This window comes from Falco biarmicus, chromosome 7 (genome assembly GCF_023638135.1).
Source record: "Falco biarmicus isolate bFalBia1 chromosome 7, bFalBia1.pri, whole genome shotgun sequence".
Lineage (NCBI taxonomy): Eukaryota > Metazoa > Chordata > Aves > Falconiformes > Falconidae > Falco > Falco biarmicus.
The window spans coordinates 66,412,236-66,425,933 of NC_079294.1; the positions used below are offsets into that span (position 1 = coordinate 66,412,236).

The 13,698-nt window shown below is 41.3% G+C and overlaps 1 protein-coding gene across 1 annotated transcript in view; it reads right to left on the reverse strand.

Moving 5' to 3' along the window:
* Positions 1 to 13,698, reverse strand: part of ADAMTS17 (ADAM metallopeptidase with thrombospondin type 1 motif 17) — a 192,240-nt gene that overhangs the window by 61,654 nt on the left and 116,888 nt on the right. The window contains exons 13-14 of the mRNA XM_056347461.1: positions 11,614 to 11,780; positions 8,843 to 8,970 (exon numbers count right to left, since the gene is read on the reverse strand). Of these exons, the coding sequence (XP_056203436.1) occupies positions 8,843 to 8,970; positions 11,614 to 11,780 (295 nt within the window). The remainder of the gene's footprint in view (positions 1 to 8,842; positions 8,971 to 11,613; positions 11,781 to 13,698) is intronic.

A 13,698-nucleotide genomic window follows, 5' to 3' on the forward strand; every position in this document is an offset into this window, starting at 1 on the left:
AAGGCAGCTGGAAATATATGCCTGCCTGCCACCCTGCTGAGATACTGGAAAGGCTGCATTTAATTTAAGACTCTAGTGCTATCTTTTATTGTACTGCATTGTTATTAGCACTATGTGAGCACACAAATGAATAAAGGGAATATAATGAGTGTTGAACCACACTTATTCCCAATGCTACATGAGGAGTCTGTTGGGCTATAACGGAGGCAGGCAAAGAATGGGGAGTTAGCAATCACATGCTTTGCATTTATGCTGTAGTTTCCCAGATAATGTAAACCAGTGCAAGCCAGCAAAGCCTCTGAAAGAATAAGTTCCCCCCTTTTTCTGACGCTAGGTTTCAAGACAAGCCATTTCCTCCCACATCTACAAGGTCATTGACGTGCTTTGACTTGAGACCCTCTTTGAAGGCATGGAAAGAGCACCCACTGAATCCACAAATATACCTTCCAAAAATGTTGTGGTTTTTTACCTTTCATCTTCACCCTAACTTCCTGGGAGTGGAGGAACTGGGAATGGCCCTTGCAGCCTTCCCTTTAATGGCACTATCCCTCCCATCCACAGGGCAGACTTTCCCTTCAATCCAGGGTTTGAGGATTAAAGCCCTCATCAGATTTGGGCCAGAAAATGGCTTTTTACAAAGGGAAGTCTTTAAGAGAATAGAACAGTTTTCTTTCTTGGCTTCATCATGAAAATTGCTGCATTCTTGTTACTTTATGGGAGAAAAATACCTTGGAAGCACTTTACTCTTGTCTGCATAAACATTAGAGCCCATTTCCCCCTCTCCAATCCTTTCAATAATTTCCAAACTAAAAGTGTATTTAATAACAGTACATAATGAAGCAGCTTTTCTTAAGATTTGACAACAGATTCCAAAAGGTGCAAAGTAATTTAGAAATACATTACAGTGATTACCTCAGTCACTCAGATCCTTTGGAAACTCCCCACATTGAAAATATTGCCACTTTCAAAACAAGTGCAAAGGGGAAGAGACAGGGCTGGAAGGGTAAGGGGGCAAAACAGCGAGCATCACCCTTCCTGGGAGGAAAGTATCCACCAGCAGTCCTTGGACTGTTAATTGAGAGATATGTCCACCTTTCTCCAAGGTAAGAAAGTCCCTGAGATTCCAGCACTGGGGGCCAGAAGCTGATGCCTGAGCCCCATCAGACCAGGGGGAAGACCTATCGAGCCTGTACATCATCAGCTTCTCACTGACATTTTTCTGTATGCTTCAGATCAGGACCTTAACAGGGAATGTAACATGGATCTGAAGGAAACGTATGTATTATACTGTCAATTTTAAAATAGATATAGCTGTCCTCAACCTGCATAAAGCTTTCAAAAAAGTGAGGGCTTAATTTACTCTATGCAAAGAGAAAATGCAAGTTTAACTGCTCAAAAGTCAGGTTTTCATAATGCAGAAACAATCCCTTAAAACCCAAATAGTTCAAGGGAGTTATTTGATCTTTATCATCTCTAACTTGTTTTGTGCTGCTTCCTGTACAGGCCAGCATACCAACGAAGGTACAGTCTTTTTTTTTTTAATTAAGAAGCAGAAAGAGGAAGCTTTACATTTTGAAGAAAAGAAGACCTCATAAACACCATCTTGTATGTTTTCTGACCCAAGAGTTATCCTGCAGGTGAGCAGACTGAGTCCACGGACCAGCCTGTCCAGTGATAGCTGGATAGTTTCAGTTCCATCAGTCTTGAATGGACTAGTGAGAAGGGAAGGAGTTTTGTTTTCTTACCAAGATGATCCTTTAAAGAGTGAGCAGAGCACTTGGAGTTTATCTGTGTTCAGAAGGAAGAACAAAAACTAAGAAGCCAGCCTGGTGTAACCACCATGTTTAGTAGTCTGTGGGAGCATTTGCCACTGTCAGCCCTGTTCTTCTACTCTTAGAGGTTCCCTGTACCATCCAACATGGAATATCCATAACTTTGGCAAAGAGACTGATGTTGCCACCATCCAGGAATTCCACCTCCTGCATGTACTAGCTGTTGAAAACCTGCAGTGCTATTAACATCAATTGGACAAAAAGGAACCAATTTTAACCAAAGACAGTCCCTTGCCCATATTAAAACATCAGATTGCTGGCAAAAAACTTTAAAAGTCTTTTGGGGCTTCAAGTCCCCAGCACAGCCAGTCACAACTATACCCACAGATTTCTTAATGATCTTCAACCCAGGCACTCTCCTACTCCGACATTGTGTTTTGGAACTACCCATTGACGTTTAAATTGGCAGGTAACAGCACATTTGCTGAGCCAAAGGCCTGAAATTCACTATGTCTGAGCTGTTATCTCAGTCCACCCTTCCTTCTCACCCTCCTCCTTCTTCTCTTTTTATAATTAAACATCTGAAAATACTGCTTGCTGGGTGGTATTTCCAGCTTCAGTCATTGCTGACTCCAGCATAGGAAAACTCCTCTTTTCTTCTGAATACACGTAATTTGGATTCTTCTGTGTTAACTGTTTTCTATATTGCTTGGATATTTTTAAATTATATTTTTATTTGTATTTTCAATGGCTGTGCAAGAACTCAATTGATACAGCCTGTGTGAGTATGTTTTGCTACATAAACACAATTATTTTTGTTATATACACCCACCCTGTGTAAGAAATGACATTGTAGGCTCACAAAACTATAATGCTTCCCATATGCCAAACTAACTAGCTGTCTCAATGGATCAAATACAAATATTGATGCAACATGTACCATTTTACAAATTAATCATGTACAGAGCATGCTGGTTATGACAGATTCATCTACCCTGCCAATTTTTTGCCCATAATATCTAATGTCCGTTGATACCTCCAGGGATGGGCCACATGAAAAAGGAATGTACATATGTGAGCAACTGACATTTAGATCCGAGGGTAGGAGAATTCTTGTTTCTTTGTTTTAAACAGGACTGCTCTTGTGGAGGATTATGGGTCTCTGTCAGGGTTTGTACAAGAAGGTGAGCCTGCATCCCTAATCAAGCAGTTCATCTGTAAGTTACTTCTTTTTCTGTTCCACAACAAAATCTGTGTGATGAATAGAAGTCCACACAGAAGTTAGTTCAGCAAACATCCTCCTGTCATTTCCCAAGCCTTCAGATTTTATCTGAATCAGAACAGCTCTGCTGAAATAGGAGATATGCACTGCCTATTTAAAATTAGCGTTATCTTATCTGCATTAGATATACAATTACACTTGCCCATGGACTTTGTGCTTAGATCCCTCAGCAGTTAATGGGGATACTAGATACAATTATTCTTGATAACCATTGTTTTACATATGGAACGTAAACGTTATGCGTCAAAATTCCTGTGTTCTGGCAGCAGAACAGGCTATATGAGCAAACATGCAAATAATACAAAGCCTTTTCCTGTCCAGGGAACTCCTTTGCTTCTGTTCTTTAGTTGCTTTCTGTAGCTAACCCTTTCTGATCCTTCCAAACCAGCTTCATCTGAATTGAGACCTCCGACCTGATTCTACCTTGTCTCTGCCCTCATTTGTACAAGTGCCAAGAGGCTGCAGATAAGAGAGTATTTTCTATCAAGTGCCCATTCTTTAAAAGAGGCATCTATCATATCAGTTCTGGATTTGAAAATAAAATATATTTATCAGTATATGATATATCTGTAGCCTCTCTTCCAGTCAATTCTTGGCTGCTCAAGCCACAAGCAAAATCTAAAGCCTCCAAGGTAGATAACACAATTAATTGTCTATTAAATGCTTTCTGTGGGTTAATGTAGAAGAAAAATAGTGGGGAAAAGCATTTTTTTTCATATCTCACTGTAAAGTACACTATAAAGTATTAAGATATCAACAAACTTGGGTTTTGTCACTATGCCTTACTCACCGAAAGCTTTAATACTCTTTCTAGGACTCAGATTGCATTGCTACAGACACAGAAATTGAAAAAAAAAAAAAAAAAAAAAAAGGCGGCAATTATACAACAGGTTTCTGTAGTTCAAACAATCCTGGATTTTGTGCACATACACTAAATAATTTATCAAAGTACAGTGCTAAGCCAAGTATAGAGACAAGCTACCCAGTCTGGAACATCTTGTACCACAGTTTGTAATGCAAGAATATGAATAATACATGGAAAATACTCAAGTGAGGAGGCAAAGCCAGAACTGCATGCATCAATCAAATGCAAAAAGTGGGTATTGAGTATGCAGAAGACTGTTTGCCAGCAACAGGTCCAGTAGACAACTGCAATTTATCCTCCGCCACCTGTGGCCCTCTCCTGACACTGCCTATCCAATCTGCAAGAGCTATTTTTGAAAATGTGTCCATTTTCAAATTTGTGCTCCCCTTTCATACTGTATAACAACTGCTTTGGGGAGAAAGTCATTATATAATCTTTCTGTTGTGCCAGGACAGCCTAATATGTGGCTTGCCATCATTGAATGTACTGTGGATTCACCAGCACATTAAAGGTAGATGTGACATGACAAAACGTTCATGAGAAAGCTGTAGATGGAGCCAAAATGTTTTCACCTCTTAAATTGTTAAATCACAGCAAAGATTGCCCTTGATCTCTAGCCCGGTTCCGCTACACAGGAGGTCTCTCTTTTCAAAGAGATCTTAGATTACATACTGAAGTACAATCTGTAGTCCCCACTGGAAAGTTCTCATGCTATCATGAGTCTCAGACAAATCCTCCTTTGAGAAAAGCCAGCACAAAGTCATGTGCGTCATAACAGTCAGCTGAGCAGCTTGTCTTCTCCCCACACCACTGCTGTGTGACATCTGACACCTTTTGTAGCTCTACTTCTGCCAGCAGTTTTATATTAACATCAGCAGCATGGAGTGAAGAACTGTAATTTAGTAAATGCACTGCTTCCACTCACGAAACATACACCGAACAGTCTTGAGGAAGAACAAAACCATCAGGGAAACCTCTCTCTGAAAGCCACTTGTCACTTGAATAGAAATATGAGATGATAAAAGCAATCTGAACTGCAGGTTGCACCATCCTATCTCATCTTCCCCACGACTGCAATTCCCATGCTACAGAAAGCAAACTGTGGAAGCAGTAAAGAGACAGAGCCTGCAAAGCCTTGATGAGCTCTCAACTTCCTTCTCCTCAGATCCATCAGACAGCTCTCCTTCTCAAGCCTGCTAACAGATTTTCTGCCTCTGAAAAGTCCAGGATATAAAGAATTCCTCTTGCTAGAAGACTGTGCACATTTCAAGGAGAAAAAGTCAAAAATCTGAATACATGTTGAACAAGGCATCTATTTTGCCCACAAGTTGGTAAGGATAAGCACATTTGTCATTACAATGTTTCTTTTAAAGGTGTAACTTTGTAACACTTCAATTTTTGAGATCAACCCTGAAGCTTTTACAAACCTTTTATTTTGTCCTCCTTCTGGAAAACTTCTATCACTATCAAGAACAAAATTTCCAGCCTCAAAACCCACTCCAATAAACAAGGACAGGACAAAATCGAATTAAGACCTTATGATTTCAAAGGACTTCCTGAATGTCTTTCTCAAAGACCAGGAGAAAGATTATAATAAGTCTAGGCGACTTAGGAACCCCTATGCTAAATTTAGTGTTGACTTTGCTGTCTGGTGCTTCTATGTATAACCAAAGTATTAAGCAAGTTTACTCACTCCAGCTGCTTTAAGATGTAAGTGATAAATACAGGGATACTGTTGCTTATGATGATTTTGCTTCAGGTATAGTGAAGCTGACACCAAAAGGCTTCATTCACACTGTATTGGAGCTCAGCTCGTGGCTTTAAAATGAAATTGTAGTAAGTTCACAAAGTACAACTGAAGGAAAACTCTCCTCCCTTAGTGTCTACAAGCAGTTAGGGTATTTTGAGGCTTCAAATAATCTGTTCCTGTTTCCCTTCTCAAAACTCCGCTTTCCTTGCAAAACCAGGTTTTTTTCTTTGCCGTGTTCATCTACATTCATTCATCATGCAACAACGATGCATGAGTTTCATTTAGGAGCATCTCCTGCTGAAGGGAAAAGAGCTATTACATTTCCTGTGCTAGATGTTCACAGGCAACGGTTACTGCTAATTTGTCTGTTATACTGGCAATGTGTCATTCTTGCCTTTGAGAGCCTTTAACTAGAAGGATTACACAAGAAAATAAATAACAGTAACACCACCCTCTGATTTCAGCACTTCTTCTCTTCTCCAAGTCCCCTGCAATGCTTGTTGCCAGGCTTTGTCTATGCTGGGTAAAGAAATAAGGAGAAGAGTAATTAAATAAAGATGCCGACTAAATTGGTTTAATAGGCAGCTAGTTAGACAAGTATCTGTGGCAAATGGGGTACGCAGTCACATATGGCAATTCTCAGCACTGCACTGCATTGCATATAAGGCAGAAGAGTATTATAAATGAGTTCACAAAGCTTTCAAATCTGCTCGGCTTGAATTGATCATTTTGCATTTTCTCTCAGCCAGATGCAAATGGACTGAATGTTCTGCAGCTGTCATCACCTCTCTGCACAGTTAAAGGCAGTTGCCCCTGACTTAGACTGCAATTTGATTTTGATGATGTACCTCCAAAGCTCTGTGCTCATAAAGGTTTTCATTTGGAGGGGAGCTGGCTACTGCTCCTCACTCAAAGAAGAAAATGTACATTGCCATAACGTCTGATTTACCATTTGTGGCTGATCTGAATGTTTGGAACAGTAAAGCTGGCCAGCCCAGCATAATGGTCAATGGCACACAGCTGGAGGTACACAGCTGGCCTTACTATAAAAGTCTATTAATGGGTTTTTTAGGTTTTTTTCAGATATAGCTGAAAACAGGGAAAAACTAAGTAACTTGGGATGCACCAGAACCTGGCTCTATTCAAAGAACTTTCTATTAAAGAGTATGTAAAGAATCAAACTCGTGCTGGCTCCCCAGCAACTTGCTATTCAGATTCTTCATCTGAATAAATTAGAATGACTGAATTATGCCTCTTCAGCAGCATTTGGCAGGACACAGTGGGAAGTGTCTCCTGCAGCAGTGCAAAATTCAACCCAGACAAAGGTTTTTCACTTATATTGTTGCATTGCTATTAGTAAAGCTGCATTATGTCCCCATAGCCTCTGTTATACCCAGGTGAATATCATGCTCATTTATCTCCCTGCCTGGAAGGCTCAAAGCAATAAAAATTGGTAGTTCCTAATCACTGCTCATAGAAATCAGAAATAATGACAAATTTGATGCGCCTTGTGCCCCCCAGGGCAAGCCAGTATATCTCCAGTGAAGTTATTGGAAGTAAACAGTGTTGCTAGAAAGCTGTTCTGGTGGATACAACAGGCTGGTTAATACTGAAAAGAGGAACTCCAAGCACAGGATACAAATTTAGATGAGCATAAAACTTAGAGGAAGAACTGCCAGGGAGAATCCAGCACTGGCAAGGCTGCAGTAGCCAACTCAACTGTCTTTCACATCACTAACATGTGCAGCAAACTTTGAACACATGCTACATGATTAGGAGAGAGAAATACCATAAGCACCGGTCCTGTCATAATGTCTGTGACAAATGACTTGAATCCAACTGCAACCCATTGCTAGGAGCACCCATTCCAAATGACCTCCTGTAATTTATGATCTTTAAATAAACATTTTCTTTTCTCCCTTGTCCCAGCCTTAAATGTCCAGTTAATATGGGTCTACACAACTCCACTAAATTCTTAAGGAATCTGAAACACCAGCTTTAGGAGACAGCCTCCCTAAGCATTCTATGTACTGCACTACAAGCTGTCTCACTGCCCAGCAAACCACAAAAAGCTGTATATCAAAGATCTCCCACACCTAATTTTGATTCCATATGTAATTTGCCTAGAGAGAAATAATCATCATTCCAATGGTTATAAGCCATCACATCTTCACTCCAGGTAAAGGGAATTACATCTGAAGACTCTCAAACAGAGTCATCTTCATTTCCATTCTTGACTTGTCTGACCAGAGACATCAGGAAACAAGCAAGTTCAGGGTCTGGCTGGTCCATTCGGTGACAACCAAGGGGAAACTGATTATCCCACTGTGGTACAGCAGAAGGAATCCTATGCTACATTCTCTCTGGTTTGTTCTTTATGTAACCCAAGCAAGACAATGCAGATGAGAGGCAAAAGAAAACTGGCTTGGGCTGTGCTCTGGGCTGCAGCATCTGCTCCTTTAAACATATATTCTCTGTTGCATGGAACTTTAAAACCTAGTTTGTGGGAGGAAAGGAACCTTTTTCTTAATGTAGGGGAAGCAGGCCTTTCAAACAGTTATGATGGGGACCAGCAGCAACTCACCTTGGCGACTATATAGTAATACCGTCAACAAAAAGCACACGGGGAAGCTACTGGTTTGTGCAGCTGCACCAGCCAAGGAGCAACTAGTATTAAAACATTTCCTCAGTATTTCTAGGCAGGAACCAGGTAGACCTGAAAAGCATCATGGTGCTGGCAATGTAATATTTGTAAAAGGCTAGTGACAATTTGGGATCCAGTTTGCAGCACCAGTGTTTTTTCAGTGATTCCTCTAATAGCCAAAATGGAGCAGTTAAGCAAGCCAGATTTCCACTCCCATCTCCTCCCCTCACAGAAGTAAGTCCCTTCCCACCCAAGCCATTTGATGACTACACACAAGCAAATGTCATCATTGAATGTTCCCAGCTGTTCAGTAATAATCTCATACCTTGGGCATTTATTATAATTCTTAGATCAAGACACAGGGCTGGGGAGCACTTGCAATGGGGTTGGGTCTTATAAAATAGGGTTGCCCTTTCACCTCACAGACAGCCTCCCAGCCACCCACACAGACGCCTGTTCTTCTAGGACATACACTGCTGCCCCAGACTATACATGACACCAGAAATAAAACAAAAGAAAGTTACACCACCTGGCACTTGCCATGTACACAGAGGTCCGTCTCATAAGGCCCGCATGGAGTACCATCAAGGACCCTGTCTGTCACCAGCACAGGGGAATCCTTCCCCAGTGGAGAGCAGAAGAGCTCACATGGTTTGTCTGGAAAAAGAAATACAAAAGCAACTGCCTTTAGGAACAGCACAAACAAGTGTTTGAGGAAATAGTGGTGCAGTCTCTACATGAGTGGATCTGGAAAGGTATCTGTTGATATTCTTATCTTTGAAGGAACACAAGCCTTTCAATTTAGGCCTGTCATTTCCCCACTGTAAAATACCGATATTCAAAGGGTTACATTGATGAGATTGGGCTTTTAAGACACAGAAAGCCATTTAGTCAGTACACTTCCATGTATCTGTCTCTGAACGGAAGATGTTTGTTACAGGGAACATTCAGCAGCCTGATATGAGTGACCAACTCACTGTGTGAGCATCTCAGGCAAAATTCAGGCTACAGCCAGTGGTTTTAGAAGAACAAGTTCTCCAGTCCATTTCTACTCTGGACGAACTGACTTCTTGCATCAGTTTGCCAGTAAGAACACTTATATACATAAATTTAAAGCATTCTTGTATACCTATTACATACTGTTATCAGTTTAAACTTGTATTTGTGGTCCTACAAACACTTCTGTGAGCAAACTATGCTGCTAGAATATCTAGAGAAAGAACTCCCAAATTAATTTGAAAGATATCAGTAGAGAAAGACTGCATTTTTCACCCATGCGAAAGGTAATTTTTATAGTATATATTTAGACCTTACTTTGGAAAAGCTACTATTATGTTTAGCTAGAGAAGGAGTTAAGAAAAAAAGCTTTTTCAAAGATTTGTATTATTAAGTGGCAGCATACAGCAGATGCCAGCATTTGCTGACTGCATTTGCAATACGTTTTAGTAACAGATATTTAGGCAATATAATGGTTTTCCTTTGGAGCTGACTCTGCTACTCACGGACTTCATCCAAGGGAGAACCTATAGACATCCAAATCGAAACATGTTTTGTTCTGCATAGTCAAGTACGTCCACTCATCAGAAGAGAGAAGGCTTGCCAATACACTAAGCTAAGTGGCATAGGCCTTTCCTAAGTTTCCAGCGCGATCAACTCCCACCTCACTAACACATCTAAGTAGAGTTCAAGCACAGTGGAGATTAGCTCAAGGTTGGTTTGGATCTGTGTCTATTTAAATGCTTCTGATTGTGGTGCTTTGATATGCTGAAAAAAGGTACTGGAGAACTGCAGGGGTGCTCTAACATGCTTCGATAAACAGTGACATTGAGATGTGAAGCTCAGCTGCCCTCTATCCATCTGTCTTGCTTGACAGAGGAACTACAGGCATATCCTGTGGATGTTCAAACTCCCTGCCTTGTGCCGGATGCAAAGCAAGTTCACAGAGGCTGGATTTTGATTTCACTTGCAGACTGAACAGAGGAGCTGGGAAAGCTGTTGAAAGAACAGCTTGTGCAGAAAACCACTAGTCTGACTGCCTCTGCACAGACTCTCTTTCCGCAGCTGTGAGATCTGCAACAGGGCAGGAGAGGTTTCTAATTTGCATTCATGGAAACTGGGGCAAGATGGCTCAGGTGAGCCAGGCTTTGCTGTGTAGCAGGAACAATGTTGGCTATTATCTTTTAGCAATAGCTTGCTCAGTCTTCAAGTAGCCAAAAAATATCCTATTCCCATTCTGTGGCTGAATGAAGTTCCCACTGCAGTATGCTACTAATTCTGGCAGCACTGATCAGAGAATATCACTGAATCATCTAGGGTTTTTTTTATTTTCTCTCCTATTTACAGGACTCTCAGCAACCCATAGCTCCTGATTGAAAATGGAGAAAGGAGTGAAACAGCTCACCCCTGGAAAAAACTAGGAGAGTTTTCTGTGATTGAAATTAGTCAGGAAAGTAGCTCTGCATTGTTTATTCACCCAGCAACACTATTTGGGGAGAGGGGCAGATGGGAACAACAAGCAAACCCAGCCTGTCTCCTGGGGCGTCTGAAGGAATTGTACTCTTGGAGGTTCTGCTACAGGAACTGAAATGCTGACTGTACATGTACTGTAAATGCTGGAGTCAGACCTAGTTTGTCACTGCTAGCACAGGAAAGGGCTTATCCAGTGTCTGGTCTTCTGGTATCAGTTCCAAAACCACCCTACTCTGTTCAAGCATGTCTTTAGGATGACCAAATGAAACTAGCCTTGTCTGTTTTCCAGCAGAGTGCAGTGAAAGATATTTGTTCCTGCAGAAAGGACATTACTACGATCCTTTTTCATATCCCCCCCAACATCTGGTTGAATAGTAGATGAACAATAAGATCCAGCAAAGGAAGCATTAAAGGAATGTAAGTAGGATAGGCAATCATGCTGAAATGCCCAGAATTGACACATATTAAAAATGTCCCAGGGAATCCTTATTTTCAGTTCAAAATTAATTTGAACTTTCTAATGTTTAAACTCCCATTCCCAAATAGCTGCCTGTTCAGACTGGGAATCAAGTAAAGGCACTTCTCTCCCAGCATTACAAAAAGATGAGCGAAGAACTGAGATCTCTGCATCTTCTGTCAAGGTGGCTAAAAGAACAGCAGGGCAGCACAAAGAACAACTAGTTGTAATTAGTCTTCCAGCTGTAGCTAAGGGGAACATACTGTAGCCTTCTCACCAACAAATGGGAGTCTTGCAGATGAAATCAAGATGGGTTGAGATAAGCTGCAGTGAAAGAACAGCAAAGAATTACAGAGAAAGATGAAAAAATTTACCGTCGACGATGACAGCTGTCAGGAGGCTTTTCTTCTTGTTGGTGTATCTGTCATGGGCCTGGCACTGTTGGTCCCTGAAGCTTGGCACACCTTTAGGGCAGGGTAAGTTCTCACACACAGTGTGTTCCACGCTGGCTCCTCGGCAGTTCTTCCCACCTGGCCCCGGGCTATCACGGGAAAGACAAACCAAGGTTAGCAGGAACAGCACAGCTTCTCACAGACACGCCTTTGCCTGACTTTCCCTGTCCAAGGCAACTCTTGAAATACCAGGAAGATTCAGGTGTTCCTTCCTCTCAGATGTCCCCTGCTAGAGGGCAAATCCTGCTTTCAGTGGCTCTGACAGAAAATTATTCAAGCTAAATTCTGGATCTATAATTGGCTTATCATAACAGATGCTTAGATACTGAAGTACTTCAGAAGCATGTTCTTTTGTAGTATCCCATACACAGATCAATAAATAGGAGCTGCCTACTCGTTGCATGCCTCAGATAAGAGGTAATCCAAAAGGCTATTATGCTATTCACCTCTGGGCACTAAGCAGCCTTCTTAGAAGATACAGTGTTCAACTGTTTGCATTCTGGTCACAAACCAAGGGATGTGACTAATTTTGCACTGCTGACCTAAATTTTTTCTTTGACTTCAACAGCAGCTCATTCCTGTCCTAACCTATTTTCAGATGGAGCAGGCAAATGACTGAGAAAGGTGGGACGGGGGGGAAGCACATAGTTTCAGTAAAGGCGCTTGTAACTGCTGGTGACCTGTGACAGTTAGGCTTTGGAAGGTACACTGAGTATGATACCTAAAGTCTAAGTATTATTTAAATTTGCACAGTCAGGCAGTTCAGAAGACAATTTGTGGTTCCATTACAAATACCAATGTTAAGTATTTATATTCTTAATGGGGAACCTACAGGCACCAAGGTGACATGACTGTGCCCAGGATCACACTAAATACCCAAGGCAAAGGCAAGCAACCTGGAATGTTTCAACTTTCTCTTCTCACCATTTGCTTTGCCTCCTACCTTAAACACTCCTAACTACTGAGACACTGCAAATGTCTCTTTAGCACATGTCCTCTAAGGTCCTGCCTTCAGCAGTTTGAAACAAAACCACCATAGAAGTAGCTATAACCTGTACCTTACACAGGGTGTCCAGAAACAAATCTGTGCAGCAGATCATCTCCATCCATGAAAAACATGCCATTTTACATATTTGTTTTTTAAACATGCAGGAAAGGCCACTAATCCAACATCAGGATTAAACACCTGCAAAATCTATTTATTGTATTTATGATTCCCCAGAGAAGAAGGAAAACTCAAACTCTCAACAATAACCCTCATTTTCTTTGCAAAAAACCCAAGTAAGCAAAAGACCTAGCCATCCTAACAGATAATTTCTTTAGCTACTTGCTGATACTCTCCTGAATTTGTTACATACCTATCTCCCCAGCTGTAATCAGCAAAGATGGATAAAGTAATGTTCTTGCTTTTCTTTAACAGATGGCTATAAAAAGTAACTCCAGCCAAATTCCAGTTTTTAGCAGTATGGCATTCATTCCAAAAGCCTCTTTCCCCCTCCCTCCCAGAAGAGCAATGAACATCAGCTTATATCAGTCAGCTAATTAGAAAGCAAGGCCCTTGTATATCAGTTATTTGTGTCAGTGGTCCTAGCAAGAGTTGCAAGTTACATGCTGGCTATAGGACAGGGCGTTTTATTTCCTAGCTGTGCTGGACTCAATGAATTCAGCATTTGATGCAACAGAAACATTCAACTCTGCATGGAAGAACTTTATGCCAAATTTCAGTCTAGATCAAATTTTTACAGTAGCTCCATTAATCCCAGAAAGAGTGTTTTGGGGTTTTTTTTAATGGAAATGATTATCTCCGATGACACGGTAACACCACAGAGTCACCAGAATAACAGCTTAAACAAACGTCTGTTTGTGCTGCCAACACCTCTTTTCTGCCACGGACACATGCAAGGCAGCAGATGCGCTGAGACTGATGCAGAAATCTGCTGGGAGGATTGTGTCTGCTGCCTTAGGCTGTATGAGACAGACACTCCATCCAGATGACTGCGAGCACGA